This window comes from Chanos chanos, chromosome 2 (assembly GCF_902362185.1).
Source record: "Chanos chanos chromosome 2, fChaCha1.1, whole genome shotgun sequence".
In the NCBI taxonomy this organism is placed as follows: Eukaryota; Metazoa; Chordata; class Actinopteri; order Gonorynchiformes; family Chanidae; genus Chanos; species Chanos chanos.
This window is the reverse complement of record NC_044496.1, coordinates 22,023,606-22,050,382: the sequence shown is the minus strand read 5'-3', so window position 1 is coordinate 22,050,382 and position 26,777 is coordinate 22,023,606. Positions and strand designations below refer to the sequence as shown.

General features: G+C 40.6%; 1 protein-coding gene across 1 annotated transcript; it reads right to left on the bottom strand.

Annotated features, from left to right (window-relative positions):
• Positions 1-3,008: 3,008 nt before the first annotated feature.
• Positions 3,009-26,520, bottom strand: cdh16 (cadherin 16, KSP-cadherin). Its single transcript, XM_030766885.1, has 16 exons — positions 26,458-26,520; positions 24,154-24,288; positions 23,439-23,568; positions 22,300-22,458; positions 20,807-21,003; positions 16,706-16,831; positions 15,597-15,747; positions 15,144-15,356; positions 14,454-14,530; positions 11,375-11,566; positions 8,683-8,924; positions 8,364-8,494; positions 6,326-6,565; positions 3,936-4,052; positions 3,359-3,475; positions 3,009-3,109 (listed from the first exon to the last, which is right to left on the bottom strand). The coding sequence occupies exons 2-16, from the start codon at positions 24,253-24,255 to the stop codon at positions 3,009-3,011; spliced, it is 2,295 nt and encodes a 764-aa protein (XP_030622745.1). The 5' UTR covers positions 24,256-24,288; positions 26,458-26,520.
• Positions 26,521-26,777: the final 257 nt, after the last annotated feature.

Below are 26,777 nucleotides of genomic sequence, written 5' to 3'. Positions count from 1 at the left end.
TATCTGACATGTAACAGTGTCTTCTCACCACTTGCCAGTAATATCTGTGGACCTTCAACCCACATTCACCAAATGCCTATTAAACCGCCACAGCTGGCTCCAACTTCACACTGGCAACCTAATGCTGCATTAACCTGATGACAGAATAATTATTTGTTTAATTATGTGTTGTTAAAAGGAACATAAAGTATATTTTGATATGCTAAAAAATAAATACTGATTACCGTGTAAACACCACATATTAATGTGTAACTACAAAGGGTTTACAGTTTAATTGGTGGTTCAGCAGTTTTAATATTTTTGTCTGCCACATCCTACACTACACCCTGCATTGTTGGAAGAATAATTTTTAAAGATGCATATAGGTCGACCTTTGTTTATGTCCACATTAAGCATTCAAATTTGAATCAATCTCTGCAAGGCTTTAGAATCCCAGGCAACATAACTGTAGAGGAAAACAGTATTCTGCACACGGCAGAGGCTTGGATGGGGGTCCGCAGGCTTTCACAAAAAGCATTGAGCTGATCCTAATCACAGTCCAAATTGAATTTTATGCCTGTCCATCTTCACAAAGCCCCAAAGGAGATGGAAACACTTGATACAGAGAGATTAAATATGCATCAGATATAGGCAATTACAGGTTTTCTGGTCAAAGGATGCTTCTCATATTTGGCTGGCTAACCTTCACTTGACTCCTGCACTCTTGGCAGTGGTAAACAAGCAGGGTGATGCTCAGAAGTGAAGAGGAGGCTAAGTGGTCGGGGCCCTATTAAATTAATCAGGCAGTCAAACGGCAGGCTCGTTTTGGAGAGATTAAATGGGTCCATAAATAGAAAGCGTCGGTGCAGTGTTGAAGGTGAATTCCTTCCAAGTGTGTTCCTTTCTATCTGCCCTGGGGTGTTTTTGAAATTGGCTGTGGTGAGAGCGGCCACTTTTCATCCTAGCTTGCCACTCTCACTCACAAAGCATCACTTTCAGGACACTCACTGCTGCCGGTCCACAAGTGTAAAGAACAGAAGATAGACAATGTTGGTAACAGTGGGACCTAAGAACTGAGAACTGGGCTGGGAACAGTGCTTGAAAAGAGACAAAAGGCAACCAAAACGCAGTCCACACTGAGAGTCAGAAAGAAACTGACCATTCAAGTACCTAAACAGGAGGGAACTGAGGCATAATTTCCATTACGTTAAAGCGAAGGCAGCTCCTTCACTCTAAAGCATGCTTGCAAACAAACTGTTCTTTACTGCATTCACTCTCTCCCAGAATGACATGAGAGATAAAGCTGTGAATTACATCTTGTAGGCCTAATACCAAAGTCACATTCTTCCAACATCATGAAATTTTTTTCTCTATCAAAACTCAACTTCGGTATCTTTGAGACGGCAATTAAAGGCAAATGGGCTGATGTGATTGCCCTAAGTTGCACTCCAACCCCGGTTGAAATTAAGAAAAACAGATTTGGACACAGCTGACCTGATAACAGGAACAGAGTCACAGAAACTCATTCACTGATGGTCGAGCAGCTGACTATGATCATTTGCTTCTCCTCTCCCTGGTGATTGTTAGCATAGTTCAAAAACTTCAGTCTCAGCCCCAGTGCGTGGTGGTCCTGGCAGCCAGCTGAACCATTTTAATCCAGTCGAACCACTCCAAGAAACAAATAAGGCCAGAGAGACTAAATATAGTATCTGCCTTTTTTCTCTGTAGTACTGAGGCTTGACCCATGGTGACCACATTCTTTTGTGGGTATTCGAATGGGCTTTTGCCCTTGGAAAAAATGCATTGCAGACCATAACTTTTCCTTGGTTGTTTTTAGTAGTGTAGTGTGTAGCTGCTCTCCTGAGGCTACTTGTATGCGTTTTTATAATCCAGCTCACACAACTTGTGTATTTTAAACTAATGGTGGGGAGCGTCATAAGCATTGCTATTTTGGGAGCAGCGTATGTAAATAATTAGATTGTTATTTTTGGAAGAAGTATTCCTATTTTCCTACATGCACTGCTGGCACATTGCAACGGCTGAGTGGACACAGTGGCGAATCTCCTGTGCTGTGATCGTCCATCACACATGAATGAGATGCTCAGAGATTACATCACCCATCTGTTAACCTGCACATGGAAACTGCAATGAAAAAGTCTGTAGTAAGAACTGTTTGACAGAGCGAATAAAATGGAGGCATGACAATAAGTTAAAGGGGAAACATAATGAACACAAAGGACGGTGCTAACACATGGACGTGCATCTGGAGGAAAATGCACAAAACAAAATATTTTATGTTACACCACACACCTGGGGTTGAGCTTTATTTAAAACAAAACGGTTGAGTTGCTGCAAGGCGTCTTTCAGCAGACATTCAACGTCAGAGTTATTTCTAGTAGGCATCAGGTTTATATATTTAGCAGCTTTTAAAGGTCATCCAGGTCATGCTAACTGTCTGTTGTCTTCTTACCGTAAACGATTTATGCATCATAGTTAATCCTCACTCCTTCATTCCAATGTGAAATCATTTCAACTTCAGCTGGTTATTATCCTGAATAGATGAGATGATTAATCTTTGCCTTCCAAAGGTTTAAAAGCTGAGACATTAAAACGCACACACACACACGCACACGCACACAATACAGGCACATGAACTGAAATGAGGTTAAGCCCTGTCTCTGCAGAGCATTGGTGAACAAACAAACAACAAACCTTTTTTTTCCCTTTCATTTAGCTTTATTGCAGTTAGATTAGCAAGGTAGTGTAGAGAAAAGACACCAAAATAAATTTCAAATATGGTTTTCCAATCAAAATAAACATCATCAATCATCATTAAATGTATATAATCTTGATTATGGAAGATGACTATGTAACTATACATTAAAAAACAACAACAACTAATAAATAAGACATTTATATTTGAAGATGAATGCCTATACTTGTGGGCTACACACGCTCTGATGAACAAATGAGCTATCACAGATGAACAAACTTATGCATTAACAAAGCTATCAGCATGGTACAGTGTGTTAAATTGAGATTTTCAGAGGCACTCTCTCCTGGTTGGCCTTGTTTGGAGGTTTAGGCTCCTGGTAGGACAGTCTCATGAAAATAACAATTAGGATGATTCCTGTTAGACAAAGACACACATAGTTCTTTATTAAATGAGTTACAGTTCATAATGTTTACAGTGTAGTTTACAACATAGTTTACAGTGTAGTTTACACCTTACAGTGCAGTTTTCAGTGTAATTTACAGTGTGGTTTACAGTTTACAGTGTGGTTTTCATGTAATTTACAGTGTAGGTTACAGTTTACAGTGTATTTTTCAGTGTAGTTCATGGCGTAACTGAGCGCTGTTTTGATACAGATGTTCTTACCTATGACACCCAGGGTTCCCAGCAGAACGCCAAGGGTGGACTGGATGGTGGGCATGCCTGGAAGCTGCTTAGCGGCAGTCTTGCAGTTTCCTCTCACGTTGCATGAACAAACTGTCACTGTTATTGGAGAGACAGACAGTGACACTGCTTATAACTTTTGTTCAGTGCTGCCTAAACAGAATTTAAAAATATCAATCATTGGGACCACGCGGAAGAGGACTAGAGGTTGTCCTAAGCTCATACGTGCGACTGTGTGGGTTTGTGTGGTTTAATGAGGGGCTAACACAGAAAAACTCATTATACATCCTCAGATTCCAAAGTTACATCTGACAGGGGGAAACACTGCTGCACCTGCGTCCCAGCCCAGCGTCAGCAGAGATGGGGTGAACAAGTTGTCTCAGAACATTGTGCAAGCATGACACACATGCACATACACATACATACACACACACACACACACACACACTCACACAACTGATGGTCAGAACGTCCCCAACTAACAGCTAGCTCCCTTCTATTCCTCTCTCCCTTTCAGTCTTTCAATGATGAACCAGTGACAGAAATTGAATGATCCGACCTGGGAGGTTGATGAAGGTGCTCCTGGGTGGGGAGCTGCTATCGGAAATGGTAAAAGGGACAGTGTAGACTTCAGGAGGCAGGTAAGGAATGTTCAGAGACAGGTTGGTGTGAGTGTCTGTGGACAAAAAAAGAAAATACTACATGTCAACATGTCACATTAGAAACAAAACCCACAATATTCTCTGACCACTGCAAATGCACAGACGTGGTAGGATTCCCTTAGGATTCCCCATTTTATGGTGTTGGATGACATCCTTTCTTAGAGAGACTGATAACTGTTCCCCCGTGGTCACTCGCAGTGTCTGTATGAAAAATGCTACGGAAATTTTTATGATTCCTATGATTTCTGTGAATGTCTACTCAACACTGCTGCCCAACAAACCTTTAAAACCATTCAGCTTCGGGTCAAAATAAAGGCAACAGCTATATTTCTAACATGCAAATAATCCCATTTTACTCTACAAAGCCATTGTGTATCACCACGCTGTGGCTAAAACAATCAATGATTAGTTTATAGAAGAGAACCACACAATGACTTTTAAGTGGTGCTGAAATGTTTTACAGGTTTTCCCGAAATGTAGATGTTCATAGCTAAGGATAAGCAGTACAAGGCACAACAGTTTACAAACTTCAAAAAGACAGTGCTATACACACATTATCTTATCTAAGAGTGTGACATAAAGCTGGAAGGCCATGCCAGTAAATAGAGAGGTTTTTTTTTTTTTTTATCAGGGCCTGTTAACTCTAATCTATAGACCAAAGAGCTCCACAAAGTCCTCTGACACCAAGAGTCTTTAATAAGGCCGTGGTCTGGAAGGGCAGTGGTGACGTCAGGAGAGGGCTAAAATGGTCTTATCTCCTCTGTGTATCATTGCTGTACGAGCTGACTGATTTCTTACACACAGTCTTCACATCAAAAGGATCTCAGCAGGCTACCCCTCTAACTCATGTGTTCAACTGCATCACATACATACTCTGTCTCATGTCACTGGCTAAATGTAAGAAGTCGAAAAAAAGATGAAGAAGCTTACAAATTTTAAAATTCTGTTTATACTATACTATCATAATTTAAATACATTAATATAAATGAGTATTGTCCTTGTCTGTGACTGGTTTGAGTGCCTTAATTACTTTGATTTTATATGCTAGGTACAATATTCTAAATATCCAGGATGAATTTTAAGTAAACAGCTGAGTGTGTAAATGCTCCTGAATTTATATAGTTGTCTTATTGGCCTTTGGATAAAGGACTGGATGTGAATGATTGTTTCTGTGTTAGGGATACACTTCACATAAGTAAAACCTTAAGAATGGATGGTCTCTGATGAAACGGGAGACACACCCAGACAACTAAAAAAAAAAAAAAGCCCTGTATTTGTGAAGTGAGCTCAGCAACTGGAGCTTACGTCACATATCCGTCACCCTCTTCCATGCTTTACAGATGTGAGACGATGAGGGAGGGAGAGAGAGAGCATGAGAGACAGAGAGAGTGAATGAGAGAGAGAAAGAGAGAGAGAGAGAGAGAGAGAGAAATAGAGAGGGAGAGAAGGAGAGGTGAGGGAGAAAAGAAGCCACACCACAGGATGTCTGAAGCAAGCGCAATTACGAGACCAGTCACATCGAATACACTTTCAGCCTCTCAGGCATCAAAGCCCCGGTTGTGACATCACACGAATGAAAGGCAATATAATTACCCAACGCCACCAGAGGAGGCCTTCTCACCCATTAACATCTAACGAGGAGAAAAAAAAGGAAGAGATTAGGAGAGGGATGGCATGAGACACAGAGAGCAGTTTGGCTTGGCAAATCGATATTGCCTCTCAGCCAGTCAAGTCAACATGTTCCCTGGCATCAGTCTGACACATTAGACATGGTTACAGCGACAGGAAGAGGGCCATTACACTTATTACCACCTGCTCAGACAACTGCAAAGAAATGAGGGGAGGACAATTTCCTCCTGCTGACTGTCTTTCAATTTATTCTCTTCCCCCGACAATGTCTGAATTGGCAGGTGGCTAGTCTTCGACCTGATTCCGATGACGTTGCTGACAGACAAAATTGGTATAGTTACCACAGAAATAATGTTATTTTCTGGATTTCCAATTTTGACTGCTTTGACGTCACCATACACTTACACGGCAGGGCCAGCGTCAACATCTTTTGTACTGAATGACTCTTTTGGGTCTTGAATGCGTCAGTGAGTCTGAAAAATCTGATTTTGTAAAAAAAATGGTTCACTTGCTTACTTTCTTGCAGTAACAGGTCATTCGGTTCTGTCTCTGGCATTACTGTGTCTGGGTCACTGTGAGCTATGTATCCTACTGCGCAAGACTTAATCAACAGATGATTACAGTGCGAATTTTTTTTTTTTCACTGTGCGAGACACACCATTGATGGGTGTGAGTTTCCAGTTGCGGCGTACAGTGGCGTCACTCCGGAGGGAGAAGTTGAGTCTTCCACCATGCTGTGGGCCATCACTGTCACGGGAGGCTAGAACCAGAGCTTGGTCCTCCCAGCGTGGAGTACACAGGTACTTCCAGGAGTAATCCCCCACCAAAACGGGACTGTTATCATTCACATCCAGAATGTGCACAGTCACCAAAGTGGAAGCAGACAGAGAGGAATTCCCTTGAAGGACAGAGAGAGAGGAAAGGGTAGCAGTCAGAACAGAGACATCATCAAAACTTTTCTTTGTTTTTGGTTTTATTTATTTGTTTTTCAAAGAGAGATCTCTGGGTGGGGGCAGAGAGTGCATGTAAAAAAACTGACTTCATTTGTCAAAACAATCATATTTTGCATCAATTTATAAAGTTACGGTAAATGCTCAGTGAATTATGTGTACTGTTCTGTATCCCCAAAGAGTGAGCGAGGGCAAAGAACGACCCTGTCGCAATCCTACTTTTTTAAATCCCCGATCCCAGTGAACACGTGACTGTTTTTGATAGACTCCGTTTGTGGATCGGCAGGGGGTTCTTTAAAGCCATTGTGGAAGTACTCCTATATTTGTTTTTGCTAACATCTGTCTAGTCATAGCAGAGACCACAACATTCTAAGCTGATTTTCAAATGTTTTTAAATTTCTACTCAGTTTCCATACTCAATAAATTAGCTACCTCTACTGCTTTGCCATCATACTGCAACCTCATTTTCAGTGACTGGGTACAACCTTCATGAAGACCAGAATGGGATTTCCACCACCTTCATCTCTCAAAAAACTAGAACTTTTGTTAAATGCTTGTTATTATAGGCCCTTCAAAACCACTGCTTCAGGTGGGACAGATGTACTATATGCCAAACAACAGTACCACATGAACTACAGAATCACTCGTTCTATGGGAGACTTGAACTCACTGCTTTACTATCAGTTTACAATTACATCTGATTAAGTAGAGTAAACTAATTGTGCTAGCACAAATTTATCACGTCTTTCTAAGCTTTCTACACATAGACTCCTCTGTCCTTTATATTTAATTCGATGGCACGCAAATCTGACATGTCTGTGTCATAAGGCGCACACGTCTAGAGTTGCAGTTAAATACCTTCCTCTACCTGTAGCAGCTGTATCCTTTTTGTGGGCTTAAACACACATTAATCCAATTAGCTAGCCAGTTTTCTTAAAAGCGCATCAGTGCACACTAAGAACTTAGGTTCATCACTGTTCCAGTATATTCCGTCACCCACAATTCTCTGTCATCATAGTGGAATCTGAGTCATATACCCTCCACTTGTATGTCTCTACTCCAGATGAGTGTGTAATGGAGGACTCATAGAAATTAATTTTTCTTGTGGCCAGGACTGATGACGGCAGTAGGTAATTGGTGGAAAAATTGTGTTTTGTTCAAGGCCCGCGGGTTTCTGATTTTCCTCAACATCTATAGAGCACAGAAAAAGGGTCTCTGCTTTCCTCTAGAATCTCCCATTCCCCACACATCCCCCCTACTCTCCACCCCCACTCCACCTACAAGCACTTGTGCTAGTGACTCATTCACTGCTGTTTATGCTGTGTGACATTCTGGTCAGAAAGTGTGCATGTGTTCTTCAATTCACAATTTTCTTTACTAAGCTGCTACCAAATCTAAGATTTATGAAATGTCAAATGTCTCAGCTTTTACTGACAGGTATGGTTTGTTGATTTTACAGCTGTCTAATACCAGAACATGGATTCTGTTCTCATGTATTTTTTTCTCTATTGTTCAACTGAAAAGATATATTTTGAATGCATTAGGGAGCCTCCAACACAGTGAAACTGTCTTGGCAATTGAACACTGCAAGAATTTAATGACAGGATTCAAATCAGAATTTTGATGGATTCACAGCTGAGTTGAATTCATTCAGAAGAATGGTGACATACGGTAAAGGGTTGAAACTACAGTGTAATGTTCTCAAGTTCTTTTGTCATATGAGTTCTTGTAGTAATGATTTCTTACTTCCATCTTCTGCCACCACCTCCATGGTATAAGTACTGTTTTCTTCTCTGTCCAGGGCCTGCACGGTCTTCAGCTCCCCAGAATACTTCCCAATGGAGAAGTACCTCTTAGTGTCTCCTCTGAGAGAGTACCTGAAAGACAAGAGAGACTTCAGTCACTGAGTGGCTGCTGGGATATTCAAAACTGCAGAGTCTGTACTGCAAGCTTACTGCATTTACAAAAAATGCAATTTTCCTATTTGTACAATGTGTGAAAAACATTCTGATGTATCTGAGACATATGAAAACTCTTCTCCCCCATTGTTAGAGTTTCAGCTTGCCTGATTGGGTGTGAGTCAGGGTCGTATCCTCGGATTGTGGCAATAACTCGTCCCGGTTCCTCCCCTTCTCTGACTGTTACCTCATAGTGGCTCTGGGACAGAACAGGACCTTCGTTGATATCATCAACGAAAATTGAGACTGTTGCCGTGGAAGCAGGCCCATACCTGCCGCGCACAAGGGCCACTGGGTTTTGAGCGCTGAGCACCAAGATGTACTCACTCTCCCGCTCGAAGTCCAGGACCTGCACAGACGTTGCCATTGGAAACACTGCTCATACATAGATGCTGGAACATTACAGATATTACACTCTGTCTGAGCTGCCAGTTTAAGGAAATTAATAGACTGTAATAACCCAGGTAAGCCTGTCAGTATGCTAACACTCCTCTGATAGCATGATAAGAGGTCTGTGAGGTAGATATCTTTTTCTCAAGCACATAAACTTACATATATCACACACATTAACTTACAAACACACACACACACACACACACATACATACACACACACACATACACCAGAGCATTGCATCAGGTGTTTCAAACAGGCTGTTCCTTTAGTAAGACAGACAGTACACAGTGACCCTCAACCAAGCTGAAGTATCATACAGTCTACTGCACAGTCTCTCTCTCTCTCTCTCTCTCTCTCTCTCTCTCTCTCTCCCTCCCTCTCTCTCTCTCTCTCTCTCTCTCAGCTCATCTCTCATAGTCCAGCTGAGGTTTCTTTCCATTGCACATGTGCGCCCCAGAAAGAAAGCTGGACAGATCAGACATGCATTTCTTTTCTGATAATATGTCCTGTCAGAGAAACGCCAGCAGTTTCCAGTTTAGACATTTCTTCCTGTATTCCATAGATTCGGTTTTCCATTTTAGAGGAACAGAGGCTGCCTTATGATCAATGCACTACACAATGCAGCACACATGACCGAGGGGGGGTGGGGGGTGGGGGAACAGGAAGAGAGTGACTAATATGTATAGCATATCTATCTGGAGGAGAAGAGTGGAGCTGGCATAAACACTTGCCAGACTAATTGAACTTACCAACTGTATCTTCCTCAGGTTCATAGGCTTTTCTTCATAATCTGACATGGTCACCAACTGTGGCTGAACTTAGTTTCCTTTTTTGTTTAAGGCTCACTTTGCTACCAACCATTAAATTTGTTTTTAAATGAGGACAGACATTTGCTTGTAAAATGAGATCCTGACTGCTCTCCTGTGTCTCTAATATGTATTAGTTGGATCATACTGGGTAGTCAAAACAGCAAAAAACAAAGAGATAATCTGATTTTTTTCAAATATTATCCCTCATATTGTCAATTTAATACAGATTAATACATATTTTAACACACATATTTGTACTTTGAGCTTTAATACATTCCCTGATTCTCTCCCTTCCTGTGTGTGTGCGTGTGCGTGTGTGTGTGTGTGTGTGTGTGTGTGCGCATGTGCGTGTAATCTCCACACTCTCCGTCTGCACAGAATGACTGAATCTGTTTAGCACACCTGCTACTCTGCACAACACGTGTGACATGTTTAAATCCTCATTCAATTCTCTCGCAAGATTCAAAACAAAAGCTCTGATTCATCTCTCCTGACAACTGTGCCTCCATCAGTCCAACACTCTAACTCATCCTGAGACCGTGACAAATTACATTTGTCACTGTTGTTTACTAACTGCACTGCAGAGCTCACTGCTGAGAAATACAACCATTCTGGACTTGTTTTATTCTAGATTATATCACCACACTGTAATAATGAGATAATCTGCACTTTGGTAATATTTAATTAAGAATACAATTCAAGGGCCCATTTTCTCTGTTAACCATGCTAAAATAAATGGTGAGTGTTTATATATATATATATATATATATATATATATATATATATAAAGCTTGTGGAACAATCATTTCGCAGAATTACACCGGGGACAAGAGTAACAGAGGTCAACAGAACATAGGTCTCAAATGACTCAGAGAAAATGTACTGGTAAATCGATCAGGTATCGGGACCACAAATAAAGTGAGCCATGGGAAAAGCAGACACAAACCAGGCCTGTCTGATTAATAAACAGCATAGAAACCAATGGTCACGTGTTTTTGCCAAACGTCAGAGTGGGAGGCCGACTCCTATTCACAGACATGGTGTTGAGATCCTACTCTTTGGGATATAAGATCTGCTTCTCAGAGAAGAGGGAAACATCCCTCCACTGTTACAGTGTCGCTCAGGCCTGCTTCTCTGTCAATACAGTGTGCCAGGAAATAGCACACGCCCTGGGTCACGCTGTTTGGGGTGGGGGTGGTGAGACTGGCATTAGCTCAGAGAGAGAGAAGAGGTGGAGACAGGACCTGCAACAGCTGCAGAGGCATATGCTCACCTCTTTCAGATATGCTGTTAAAACATCATTGTTCTCTCTCTCTCTCTCTCTCTCTCTGTCTCTCTCTCTCTCTGTGTGCGTGTGCATGTGTGTTTGTCTGCATGCATGCATGTATCCATATGAACATGTGTTTGTGCACGTTGGTAAAATGTTGAATTTTGACTCACACTGCCCAGTGGATGTGTTTTTCCTAAGCTAGATCTGAGATATAATTTTCATCAAACCATCAATCCAGGCAATCAGCACTGTTTAACTAATGGACATTGTATCCTCTTTCTTGAATGGACCATAAATAGTGAATGAAGGAAGCAGCGTGAATACCTTATCAAGGACGAGGGAAACCTCGTTGGTCTGTCTGTCTGTTACGAGGGTAAAGACCTCTTCCTCATTACCAGACTCCAGCCGGTAATCCACCTGCCAGCTGTCTCCTCCCCATTCATCAGCATCCCATGCTGACACTGCTGTTACTGTGGTACCCACTGCAGAATCCTCAGGCAGGTGAAAGGGGCCATACTGACAATGTGATGAAGAGAGAGAGAGAGAGAGAGAGAGAGAGAGAGAGAGAGAGAGAGAGAGAGAGAGAGGATGATAAAGATAAAAAATGATACAGAATGTGTATATGGGACAGATGGGACAGCAGGAAACATCAACAGAGACAACACAGACAGATCATACAGACAACACAGACAGATCATACAAACACAGACAGATCATACAGACAACACAATAAGATCATACAGACAACACAATAAGATCATACAGACAACACAGACAGATCATACAGACAAATGAGTGAAGAATATAGGACAGAAGGAGAAAGAAGTGAAAAAAAGTTGGAGAGATAAGTAAGATAAACGTGTGATCCTTATGATTTAAGCACATCACTAGCTTCTCAAGGCTGTCAGTGATGGAATAATACAGATTTTTTGCCAGCACTAAAAACACGCTGTAAAGTAAGGTTGGTATTGTTTGACAATGTGGTATTGTTGCAGAGTTCCAACTTTCTACCACCTGAAGATTTTGAATAAGAAAAACAGCTCACTCAGTGTAACAGAACTGTGCTTTTTGTCAGTTTCCAAACATTTTCTCCATACATACAGAAACACACACACACACACACAAACACACACACACACACACACACATTTGCATGGAAGCTGTTTCAGTGTTTCAGCTTTTGTTTTAGCTGATTTATTCATCTGTATAGATTTGAAGTGTCTGTGGGGCCTGATGTGTCAAGTATTTTCACTCAGATAGAGATGAGTAAAGTTTGATAACACACAGAATGACTGCAGCTTCTCAGGTCCAACATGTAAAAGACAAAGGTGCTGTTTATAAACTCTTGTGCTTTGTTACTCTTGGCCAAAACCATAACCAGCATTATTGACTTCACTCTCCTAGGCCTTTATCTGTGTGCTTAAGTGGACTTTAATCAGGCTCTCTCCATGCTGCTTCACTGATGTGACAAACCCTCTGATCTCCCTGGACAACCAGTGTCAGCACTCGCCCTTCACCTTACCGCTAACCCCCTCACATGACAACACTGCCATGACCCACTCCAAAGTATTTTCCACTTCATGGAGAGAGAGAGAGAGAGAGAGAGAGAGAACATGAGATGAAGCATGTGTGTGTGTTTGTCTATGTGTGTGTGTGTGTTTGTGTGTGTGTGTATGTGTGTGTGTGGGTGTGTGTGTGAGTGTGTGTGAGTGTGTTTGTGTGTTTGTCTGTGTGTGTACATTAAAGTAGGCACCATCCACCTTAATTTGAGAAAAACTCAACTTCATTGTCTGAATAAAGTAAGAGGTATCGATTAAACATACAACAATTGCCTCTTTTTGTTTTGGCCCAGGGCTAGTGTGGAAAATTTCATAATAGAAGTTTCCAGAATGCAATGGAATGTCAGAGGACATCTATCTGAACTCTTCCTTCTCGACCCCTTTTCACTGACTGATCTAAATATACCTGCCTGTGCTGAGGCTTCCACTGGCCCTGGGCGTCCTCTGTTGCTCCACCACTGTAGCTCCTCTCCATCTTAAGGCAGTACTCAGTGCCTCCCACACACATTTCTAGCTCCTGTTTTATTCATGTGGCGTGGGTGGGCTTGACAGCAGCGAGGGTATTTTCCAGAAAAGAGGAGATTTTTTTTTTCACTTATGAGTAACTGTAGGCTGACTTTCTTGTGTTCATCCATCTCTTGTTCTCCGTGTTTTGCTGGCGATTTAAAGGTGTTATTCTGATCAGCATTTCATTAACTATTTATAACAGTTATTTAGTGAAGCAGCACCATCAGTTAAGAACAAAGACATCAGATGAGCGCTTGTTGTTCGTTTGTGTAAATGCATTCCCGTGTTGGGTGCTTTCATGAACCATAAATAAACATTACAAAACCGCTCAGAGGAACGAAAAGAGTCATTTTTAGAACTCAGGACAAGCCTCAGGACAAAAAGAACACAAAATCCCTCCAAAACAATGTCTGACAATGATGGGGTGGAAACTCAAGAGGATTTCCCTGCCTCACTGACATAAACAAAAGAGAGCACTGGATTATGAAATACCTAGAACTAAGTGTTTACTTAAAGTACTTGAAGCCTAGCTTTATCTGACCCAGCTTGCACTAGACACTGTGTGAATAGCTATAACCACAATGGCCTATATAGCTAAGAGACCTGACATCTTCTGAAAATGTGACAATGTAGTCAAGGTAAAAAGTGTCATGTCAAATGTAAAAAGAGTTATCCTTCGGAGATTAATTCATGCTATAACAGTGTTACCAACATGTGGTATTGTCATAATAAAAGACAAAGAGAGATGAGGAGAAAATGTGACAGAGAGAATGACATATCAGCCTTGAATGAAATTTCTTACTCACTGGCATGCCCTGTTAATCACTTCACACAGCAAATTTCCTTATATTGTAAAATTACAAACCTGCCATCTCAAATTATTTTTTGTCTAGTTTTGAAAGGGGATGTGGCATGATATATTCTAATTATTTAAATTATATTTTCCTCTGTACATGAAGTGCAATTAACTTGAAAGGAAATTAATGTTGCGAACAGAGGAATAATGCCAAGGGTCTGTGGCTATTGTCTGTTTTTTGCCTGTGTGAATAAATTGTCCTCTCAGGGTTTGATCGGATTATGTCTGAGAACACTGTCCATTTGGAGCGCTCAGACGAAAGAGAAAAAAATAACTCAGTAATATTATTATGCTTCTAAAGCCCAAGATTAAACCATGGATTCCCCTGAAAGAACTTCACCCTATTTGCCTCTGAAAATCAACTCGGTTATCCAGTTTCTCTGAGTTCAGAGATAGATACACACATTAATCCATCAGCACTCCAAACTTTATGTGCGTCGACACACACACACATACACACACACACACACACTAGCTTTACCTCATGCTGGGAGAAGACAGGTGAGTGGTTGTTCTCATCCAGCACTTTCACTATAACAGTACAGGAGCTGTTCAAACCTACAGAGAGAAACAAACACTGATTTCATTAGAATTATTTATAGTGTGTTTATCACTGTCAGTATCCATGAGTCAATGTCACTCTCGCACTTCATTTGATATGGTCATTTAGAAATGCAAATGACAGTCATTAAAATGACCTAGTAACTGTCACCACAGATCATGTCCCCATAGCGACACATGTCCTGTGACACACTTGATTAGAAATGCACAGGAGTTACATTATGGCAATATGTCCATACAAAAAAAAAGTAATAAAATTTTTAAAAAAATTAAAAAGAAAATTCAGAGCACTGAGAAAAACACACTCAAAAGCACTGAGTGTGTGTCATCGTGTGTGTTAAAAATGAGCATGGAATGAGTCATAAAATAACAAGCCCACTCATATCTGACATTGTGTCATTTTATCATTTTAGATTAGCTATTACAGTCAGTTATCTGCTGCTTAACATGACTGGAATTTTCTGCAAAAATGTTGTAAAATCTATGTTGTTATAATAACTGAACCATAAAACCTAGGACAATTCCATGTCATCTAATTATTCTCAGTGACTTCAGTGACTTGAGTTTGATTGTGTGTGTGTGTGTATGTGTGTGTTTCTGTATGTTTAACCTTTAGCATCCTCTGCAGTAATGGTCAGTGTATACTGAGGGGCAGTTCCCTCCATGCTGTCTGAATTGACTGTAATGACCCCTGAGTCACGATCCACTCGGAAAAGAGCCCGTGGGTTCTCTGGCACCTGTCCCACCAGCCTGTAGAAGATCCGAACGTTGTCCGTTTTTGGATCATCGTTGTCTGCTGCCTGGACTGTGAGAATTTCTGTTCCTGTGAGATTAGCAGGCTGATTTCAGTCCGGATACCTACGCAAATCTTTCAGTCTGAAACATGAGCTGAGATCAGACAATGCAATTTTAAGGCCAAAAGACCTTTTTTCCCCCCTAATTTGTATTTTCCTAATTCAAACTAAATTATAAAAAAATTACTTCAATGTCTCGTGTATTTCAGGATTGAAGAGGTGTTCATTTCTGTGGACATTTCAGTGGTTTACATGTTTGTGTGTTTGACCTTTGGTGGCGAGTTCTTTAACGACTGTGTGGTACTGCATCTGAGGGAATGTTGGTCTGTTGTCATTGGCATCTCCCACCATAACCCTCAGCTCCACCGGCTTAGCTATCTCTCTGCCATCTGGCCGCTCTACAAATATACTGATGTGAAACTAGGGGGAGAGAGAGAGAGAGAGAGAGAGACAGAGAGAGAGAGAGAGAGAGAGAGAAACACTCACCCACTTGGTTAAGAGAAGATCTCCTGCCAGTGTAGATACCTCTTATGACAAGAGACTTCCATCCAATCGCCTACAAATCAGTCTTTGCAGAGACAAATGACTTGAGGCTGTGCTAAGCTGAGTGACTGAGCATACCCCCCGTTCGGTTTGTGTTTGAGAGTAAAACTATCTGATCCCGTCCTGAGGTTCCTGCAGGACACTGGCATTGTGTGCACTGATTCATGAACTGAAGCTCAGAGTGGGGTGCAAAAAAAATGACAAACAGCTGGATACTCAACAGCTCTGCACTGCTCTGAGTTCACATGTGCTTCTATTCTGCACATGTGTGTCTGTGTGTGTATGTGTGAGGCAGAGAGAAAGAGAGACAGAGAGAGAGAGAGACAGAGACAGAGAGAGGGAGAGAGACAGCACGTGTGTGAGCTCATGACATGCCTGCCTGTGTGTCTATGTCCATGTGTGTGGTGTGATAAAAGAGTGGTCTATATGCAACTATTTCTGGATAAGGGTTAGGAACAAACAAGTAATATGTCAGAGTGAAAACCCTGGAACCAAAGGTGTCTAAGAAAGCTTGTGTGTAGTGGTTTACACAGTTGCACAGACATGAGAGTAGCTCAACACGGCACTGAACTGCAGCCTCACGTTCACCACACAAAGATGAATGTGCTGTTTACGTGCTCTTGTGCTGTTCCTAAAATACATCTAGGTGGCTGGCAAAAATGTTTATAAAAATGTTTGAATGAATTCGTAAATAAATAAGTTAGGAGATCAAAACATTACAGATCATTCTGTTCTGAATTCTGTTTTAACTTTGACTTTATACTGATGCCCACCTTTGGTCTGTCAAGCATTTATGCCTTTTCTTTTGGTTTGTTTTTTTAATGTATTTGTTTACCTGGTCCTGTGTCTCTCTGTCCAAAGGGGCATTGAGGTAAATGACACCCTCTCTGCTGATGGTGAAAAGCATCTCTGGAAACTCTCCCTCCAGGCTATATTCCACCTCACTACCGCTCCACTTTACCTGTCAAACAGACAAACACATACATCACAGAATCACATAAACAATATCAGTACTATTATGGGACAGGAGTGAACATACATTCATTCTAATGACAACAGAGGCTTTACACGACAGCAATCAAAAACCCATGAAATCTGGGAGTACACTAACAGCTCTCCTCCAGAGACACTGTTACATAAGTTTTGGAGAACAAAAACTTTTAAGAAGTTCTTTCCTCTTACAGCTGGAACAGAAATCAAACCATCCATAAAATTCAATATAAACTACTGTCACTAGGATCAGAATGGAGAATATACTTGAAAACAGTAATGTATCTGGTGCCTCATCATCACAGACCCAGACCCAGTCACAGGAGGCAGTGTTTTTGGGGGGAGCCCCAGATCCACTGAGCTTTGACAGTCTCAGGAGAAGTTCAGGACACAGAATGCTGAGCACATGAACCAAAGAACATACAAAGCCCAGAAGCCTGCCAAAACAAAGACATCTGCTCTCTAGATGGAGGGATTTTCCACTCTGTTAGAAAAAAAGATGACCGGTGACAGATGTGACAGAGGTATCCAGAATAGTACCGAACAAGGAGAGGACCCTGGTGCCTGGGGGAACACAGAGGACACGTGCATCTCTTCAAGCTGTGGTCATACGGCATTTGTTTTGGTGATGGTTCCCTAAACTCAGCCTTCTGTGTATACACCAGCCCATTTCCATCCACGGGCCCTCTCACACACTGTTAGGATATTTTAGAGCTGCAGTGCTTTGAAGAGATTAACGGCCATGACCACTACCGCTCAGTCCTCCAAAAGGGATGATCCACTTCAGGTGATGTCATCTGTTTTTGTTTCCATGTTCTCTCTCCCTTTTTTTTTTACTCTAGGAATCATAAACGGTTTTCCAGCCCTCCAGTAATGTTGTGAAAATCAGATGAGGCCTGATAAGTCTTTGAACAAACGTTGTAAACAGTTGATGATATCTTCAAAGTGTGATGGGAAAAAATACGCTTTAATACTCTACTCTTTATTTCTGTAGGATAATGTGGTTTTAGAAGACAAAATAATTTATACTTAAATAGAACAGATGCAGTTGAATTTAAAGTAGCTCAGGGAAGTCAAGATGCATAGCCTAAAATTCTCTACGTTAACTGAAGCACTAAGGTTAATTACACAAGTGTAATTCTCAGACTCTGAGAGCAACTTAACAGAATAAGAAAATAATAAAAAGAGATACTCGAAAGACAGCTGAAAAATCCACATTGTCTCTTATGAAGCTGATTGCATCATGCAATCGCAACTCTAATCCCATCTTGACAACGAGGAATCGACCAGCATGGGTGTTTTGGAGTGACCATCTGAATATGATCAAAGCAAATTTCAGCTCTCCAGATTCCACTCCACTGAGACAGAATGATGACCAGAAGAAAAAAAAACGAAACATCTAAACTTAGTGTGTAGTACAAATTATAATATCCCAGTTATATATTAACATCAGCAATACCAACCATACACTTACAATTTACTCATTTCCAGTCAACAGAATTGACAAATTATTCACCACATTACCTTAATGGCATAATTCTTAAGGTATCCAAAGGATTTAAAGACATTGTGCTTTATATAAAATGGCATTGTAAGAATGGAAGAAAGGTTGTTCTTAGTACAGGAGGAGTGGTGTGTGGACTGGAGCATGTTCACCCTTTCGTTTCATAACAGTAGTAATTCCCTCCACCCACCTGTACACCACCATGCGAGAGAAAAAAGAGGAGGATTCTCCCATGTAGGCTAAACTCTCTCTCAGGAATAAATTGAAAGTGCTACACTCACACGCATAAACATGCTCTCAAATACATACTCATATACATCATATACAGCCTCACCAACATTTGCTCCTGAGCATCAATTTAGGGTTCAAAGCATTGCACAAACAGGAGAAGCATGAGATTTCAAGTGGGGAAAGCAAACAAACAAACAAAAAAACAAGGAATAGAAATAGTATCTGGGCATATATATTGTAGGGTTTTTGTTTGTTTGTTTGTTTGTTATTTTTTCACAATTAAAAAATTGACTTTTTGACATGATTTTGATGACATTTGCTTTTGAGAAATATTAAATGCATCATACTGTGGAAACAGACTTGGTACATCTGTTTGTTACTGGTAGTGCTGTTGTAGAAAAACAGAGATTCAGATCCGCACAGATAGACAGAGTGAGATAGTAAGAGTGGGTGTGTGTGGGTGCAGGAATTAGAGAGGGAGAGGTGAGGTGTTGAAGGAGGAGGACGAGGAGGAGGAGGAGGAGAAAGGAGTGATGCATATTTTACATTCATTCCACACTCCTTCAAGCACACACACACATATATGGGTAGAACATTCAGTTCATGAAATAAAGATTATTTCACACATAAAAATATAGGCTATCACAGCAAGTGGCTGAATACATTTCAAAAATAAAAAAAAAAGAGTTTTGAGTTTTGATATATTTGTATATTTATATATTTATATTTGATATAAACGAAACATACACATTCTGTATTTAAAGGCATAGAGAAACAGAGGGCCCCCTAGAATGAGACAAGTTAAAAAAGATCTTACAAAAACACCATACCATGATACAGACCTTTCCAAATTTGAAATGCCCAACTTAATAGCGAATAGTATAGGTTAGACATGCAATAGCAAAGAGTAAATATACTGTACAATAGACTATAAACATACCACTAAAATCAGCAAAATCTGTAAAAAGGGATGTGTACTTATTCTACTGCAAAACTCTGTAATGACAGAGTGAAGGAGCTGGGGGAGCACCACTCGTGATCATGGGAACACTCGGGGAACACTCGGGCCCCTGGTGAATTTTAAAAAGTAAAATTGTCTCCAACCCACACAAACAAAAAGAAGCAGCAAAGTAGAGAGAGGGTAGACAGGCAGAGGGAAGAGAGGGAGAGAGAGAGATGCACATACAGAACATGCTAACACACATGCTCACATGTGCATGCATAGACACACTTAAAGATTCCATTTTCAATAAACAGTATGACACGGACACCTCGATGACAATTTGTAAATGAAACCTATTATGATTGTTATAATGAGGCACAGCTCATTCAACTGTTTCTAGCTCAGACTGTGTGTTCTCCGAGTCTTTCCATCGCTCCCTGCTTCGGTTTTCCAGCCCATTAAAATTTAATGGAAACAAAAGATAAGATCCATAGTGCTGAACAGTAAAAGTTAAAGTCCACACATCTCATTTTCTCCTTTCTAAGCACATCAGGTGTTCCAAGTTATTTATACACCTAGAGTGACAGTGGGCTGTGACAAGCACTCAGCCATGACTAATATTATAAAATTTGAATAACAAGCTAAAGGTCAGACTATACTGTAGACCAGGTGCTCACAGGCCAAACAATGCCTAGAGAGGACCCCAAGGTAACTCCGGGAACCATCTTCATTAGTTAACACATAATACAAAATGCATATTCACAATACAGATTTCACAGTCTGAGGAAACTTGAGTGGCATGACAGTGAGGTGATATAATACACTAAACAAGTTGAAAATGCTTGGTGTATTTGGAGCATTTGCCATATGCTCCTGGGAGATTACATTTGTATAAAATGCATTCTGATTCTGTAAAAACATAATGACCCCAAAAAACACAGTTCAGTTACTTAAAATATGCAGCAGAATGAATGAGTAAGGAAATCACTAACAGATGTCTGCCAGTGATCTTACAGCCTGGTTTTTTAATGTTTTGCAAATACATTTTCGAATCTAAGTGTATTTACCTGACCAAAGTAATGACCACCATTAATCAGTTCAATTTAAGTTTCATCCACAATTCTGACCATCAAAAGCATTTTCTCTCTTTTTAATGTACAGTTAATTCTTTAAGACTTAGAACTGACAAACGAGCCCTACTGCACAAGTTTACCTCTAAGTTCTTTGTGTCAGATCACAAGTCAGTGGTACTGAGAGCTGATTCTCACCTGGGAGATGGGGATGGGATACGGGCCGGGCAGGTTCTCCTGGAGTCTCACGGGGTCAGGCGACGCCCAAGTGTTTCCTGTCACTTCCACCAGCACGGTGCCCGTGGAGAAGAACGCGTTGGCCTTCCCAGCCATGTCCTTCACCATCACTGACAGTTTATAGCGACCGCACATCTCTGGGTCCAGTGTTGAAGCTCCTTGAGATGCGACAAATTCAGCAGTATTTACAAGCACAAATTCATAAAGGATTCACACAGAGACTGGTAAGCTATGCCAGAATGTTAAGTCATTCAAACAAAGTAAAGACAGACCTTTCTTCCAAAAGAACCAACCCCACCATCCACCCACCACCATCCACCCCCCACCCCCCTCCAACTTATGCCTGTCAGTTGTCCAGATACATCCAAAGAGAGCTACTGGTTTCAGTGTTGAAAATGCTTGTCATATTTAGGTACCACATAAGTCCTTGCCTTTCTTAAGTTCAGGACATGAAATCCATTTATCCGTTGCTTTTCTATGACCCTAATGACCAAATAACAAAAATAATATCTGAGCCGTTGAGAGATTGGAATGGCATACTAAGTCTACATCTCTCAGGGCATTTGCCAGTGCTGTTTTAATCACATTTGGCATTGGACCCAGAAATGGCGGCTTTGACCTGGTGCTCAGGTCTCTGATGACTCACATACACTAAATGATTCACATTTCTAGCTATGCTTGCTTTGGCCTTACTGCAAAGCCTTTTCATTTAGCACACGTGTTTAAAATTGGAGGAACAGCAGCATTAAAAACTGCAAACGAGCCAGTATGAAGCTGTAGCAACTCAGGCTTGGAGACTGCTCAGGAAGTCAAGAGGGCGATTAATGAATTCATTTCACAGTCAAATGGTTGAGAACAGAGAGTAAAACAAAAAGAGATGGAAAGGAGTTCAGGACATGCTGTTGATATCTTGCTTAAATCAACTTGTCAGAGGAGCACTACAGAAATAGTAAGAGAATATTCCAGGTTTCTGTTTGGACTGATCTAAGCCAGTGAGTGTGCAACTGTGACTGTGGGTGGAAAGGGGAAGGATGTGCAATGTTTTGAATGAAGAAGCCAAACAACTGGTCACCTAGCATAAATTACATCTGTAGCACTGTTTTTGCTGGTTTAAATAATGGAGCTGTGTGTGAGAAGGAAAATTGTACACAAAAATAGCACCTACATGTTGTGTTTATACCATGCTGAGAGTTTTAATAACCATGTAGTAGCTAAGTAAAAACTTTCATGAGTGATTTATAACAACACCTTGGGATCATTCTTTCTCACTTCTCTAAAACAATCTTATTTTTGTATTTAAATGTATAGTAGCATTTGATCACTTTAAAACCCTGACCACAATGCTGAATTTGAATCCAAATAAATAACAAGGGTGTTAACTCCCATTTTTAACATGTGCAGCATCTATAATTAACCCAGTTGCTTGCTGAAGTTTATCAAAATGTCTGTGGTACCATCTTCAGTTAGAGACACCTCTCCAGACAATGAGTCAATCTGGAACATGTGGCTGGCAGGGATGCGCGGAGTCTGGTCGAGCAAGCTGAATCGCAAGTCAGCATGGGCCGTGTTCCGGTCGTCCCGGTCCAAAGCCTCCACCTGCATGAATGGGATGCCTGGAGAGAATTCAGAGCAGACGTGAGAGAGAGACATGTGCTGTAAGAGAAAATACAGACCTGTGTTTACCTCTAGATGAGATACTCATTTATAAATATTGACAGCCAAGCCATTTTGATATAAAACGTCACACACTCAGAGAAATAAACATATGCGTATGTGCACAAATACTTATTTTATGGTTCAACTCAAAATAACTAATTTAAAATCACTCCTTAGAGTATGAGGCTCTTCTCATTTCTGACGCAAAAACGCTCCTAGAGTTTCTACAGATGCGTAAGCTGCCTGGATCTGAAGGTCACCAATAGAAAAGCATGACTAAGTACACCACGTCAAAGGATGAATGCCTCTGTGACATTTATAGCACCTCCGTGAGACTGGACAAGTACGGCTGCACATGTGGGAAAGACGACTTTGAAATGAATTAAGTTTCTTAATGAAACATGTTCTGATGATTAGAATGAGTCAGTATGTGTCAGTAAAGAGAGCCTTGGCATGGTTTTACATTGGTGGGTGCACGGTTGAAGGGGGGATTGTGACTCCTGGACGTGACACAGAAAAAAAAATCAAAGCGGCAGATGATAGAGACTACACACATGGACCTTCAGAAGATGGTGGGTACCAGGTCATGAGATCTCATTTAATTAGCCTTATAAAACAATTTTCAGTCTGACAAAAGAGCAGCTCCTCCCAAGTGCTATTACGTACAGTAATGTGTATTTAACTTTATAGGTTTTTTCGTACTCAAGTATGTGAAACGTTGTCAATACCTTGAGTTGTTGGAAGATTCTGTGTTATAAAAACTAAAAGAGCAGAACGGATCTTCAATCCTCTATGGAACCTAAATCCTCAAAGAGGTTAAATAATGATGACGGTAAAGATAGACAGTGTTGAGTGACTGTACAGAGAAGCTGATTGCTGAAAGAGACTGACGTAAGAGCAATATCTAATGTGTAAAGCCCACTGTCACTCCACCCACCTTTGAGGAGACCCAGCTGCACACTGCCTCTCATGCTCTCTTCCAGGAACACTGGCACGTTGTCATTCTTGTCAATGACACACACCTCCACAGTGAAACTCTGAGGATGCATTGAGGCTGTGAAGGACACCTGTAAGAAAAGCACAGACAAACTCGCACATTTAAACATTGAACCTTTTTCAAACCTTACAACATTTTCATCACTGACAATTTTCAACATCCTCATCAGGTATTTCTGGTACACAGGCCTTGAGGCTATATGAGTATATATTTACAGACAGACTAATCACTCATAGCAAACACAGCAATTTTTCTTATATTGAGCATTATTATGAATTTCACTGTTCAGACACAATTCATTAAAATCATATTTAGCATTAAAACACAACAGTATGATGGCCATCATAAATCTGAATGGATTTAAATTCAGTTTAAATTACTGTGCAACCCAGATTAATAGTTTTTAAATATTAGTGTTGAAGCTTTGTGAGGTTTTCCTAAAGATGCAATATTCCAAATCAAGAAAGCAGACTTCTTAAAGTTTCAATAACCTGATGCTGTTTTGCTCATCTTGTAAGCATGTTGGTTTGTGTCATTCATTTTTGTTCTGCTGTGTTGTTCATTGTTGTTCTTTCTTTTTTCATTTTTTCTTTTTCTAATTTAGAACTTCAAAGTCATAAAATGAAGCAATGAAACATCTTGAGCTATGTCCCACCTGCAGAGAGTAAGAGGGCTGTTTCTCTCTGTCTAATGGTTTGAGGGCATACAAGAAGCCAGACTCAACCCCAAAGATCCCCTCCTCATCACCAGTCACCATCAGATCAGTGTAAGTGTTGGGAAGATCAGGAAGCTGTAAGGATAAGCAACACCAAAAACAAAAAATGATTTCAGTACAGGACGTACATATATTCAGTACACACAGAGTCAGTTAAACAGAAACCTCAGGTGTTGACACGCGGTCCAAAGTTGACTCAGGAGGAGGAGCAGGTCTGCACTGACTGTTCAGAACTGGGTACTGCTGTTAATTCATTACAACATTAATGCAATAAATTAAATGACATTTCAACGGTGAATGTCAACAACACCATACAAGTGGCCCAAAATTGTAGTTATGTCGCCACATTCGACGGACTTTTTGAAGTTCTTTGTTTTGTTCCTGTCATAATGCAGTGGATTATATTATAACTCATTTACTTTTTCAGTTTATTTTAACCATGTTACATGCCTCTGGAAAACACTCAGGACTGAAACCGCCTGTTGTGCATTGAGAGACTAGATATACATGGATGGCCTGTCTGAATGTGACATCCATAACAAGAGGTGCTTCTCCTGTTGACAGCTATATCAGTTATATCAACAGTTATACCATCTCTCTGACTGGCACCAAGGCATGCAGTGCTGGCATGTTTAGCGTGTTAGTGGGCTGCATGAAACAGCTGGTTAAGTGTCTGTGCAAATGAGATGGATTCACAATGGACATATCCTGTATTTGGCCCACATGATATCACATAGCTCACAAACCTTAGTAAACAATTCTCACCCACCTGAAAACCAAAAACTTGTGTGTGTGTGTGTTTGTGAGGGGGAGGAGGATGTGTTGTTTCACCATATTTGGAGTAACATAATTAAAAGGCCCCATTTAAAAAAAAGGCATTTCATGACTGAGATCCTGACTGGTCACAGTGTGAAAGGAATCAGGCGATGACAGCTTACGTTTCCCCTGTTTGTTAAACACAGCCTACATTTTTTTTTTCACAGGTACCTCTCAGGTACCTCCCATTGGCGAAAACTCGTATATGACAACTGATTGGCTTGTTAAATGGCAATTTGACGTCATGTAACAAAAGAACAAAAATAAAACTGAGTCATATCACATTTAAATTACCACCCCCCCCCCCACACACACAAGAAATCAACCATTTTTTAGCCATCACTCTGTCCTTTTATTCCTAACATAGAGTGTGGGTAATTATCCACCCACCCACATGTACGCCATTACTGTTCATTTGGAGAGTGTTTTGATAGCCTGGCATCAAAAACAACACAAAAATGGAGAACGGCTAAAGCTTAGCATGTAGTCAGTGACGTTCTTTCAAAAATGCCTTCAATTACAGTGTCAAATGAGAAGTACTGCAAAGCCCACCCTGGCCATTACTAAATGGCATCTGGTAAAGATGCCTGCCGTCTTGGACACAAGACTGGCAGTCAGGCTTTGTGTAGAAGTTCCATATTTAGTGGTCTGACGACTAGATGGTGCATGAGTGGCTTGATCATAATTACACCTTGAGCTTTGAGTGCTTTGAGAAAGAATAATATGTACGACGACTCTGCTTTTTGAGCCTTTTTTCCCTCTTTCACTTGAGAGCGGCCATTAAACCATCACTCTCAGCTTGGCCATCTGATTCATTGCACGACACAAAAACAGACAGCAGCGACTACAGCATTCGTATCTAAAAATGACTAGTGCACTGACACTCACCTACAACTCGCTAAGTCTTACATTGTTGTAATTAATCAGTGAAATGTATTTACATTTATTTCCGTTTCAAATCTCTCACATGGTTTAACTTACAACTGACAAAACAGGGTCTAGAATTTGATCTCTGGGAAATTAGGTATGCACTAAATATTGCTTTTTAGTGATTATGCAATTCTGTCTTTTCCTCACTTTCTCTTTCTGTGCAGACATTAAACCTACCGTTTTTTTTGTAATAAAGGCACTTCTCCCCAAAAAAGTCTATCAAAATTGTAAAGACTACTGATTGTTTTTTTAATTGAAAGATGTCTTTTCCAGTACTTGTGTGTACACGCTGGCATATGCATGTATTCATAGGTTACAACCACGTAAATTATAGATAGTATACCCACTGATTTATGTGTCTTATTGCTGAATTCATTCCCTTGGCATATGTGATTATGAAACAATACATCTTTATTAAATTTAGAGTTATCAGAGTTCTAGTTAGATTTAGAGTTCGTTAAAGTCTTTTTTTTATCTTAGTTCTCAGGTAAAACTCACCTTGGTGAGGTACCACGGGAAAATACCATCATAGTTCTCTGGAACGCCAATTTTTAGATGTGCTGCCTTACATGACAAAAGTATTTGAAGAAGCACCAGCTGAAATAAAGGAAGAGAGTAGAGGTATAACAAACAGACTCTACAACTACACCAAAACATGTGAAAAAAAATGAGAGACCTCTTCTTACATTCATAGTGGTGAACCAGGTCAAAGAAGGTTCTCTTAAATGCATGTTGTCCAGTTGATATCTGTTTAATCTATATCCCAGGAATAAGAAAATTAGCAAGGTTCACCAATTTCACATTCAAACAAGTTTATC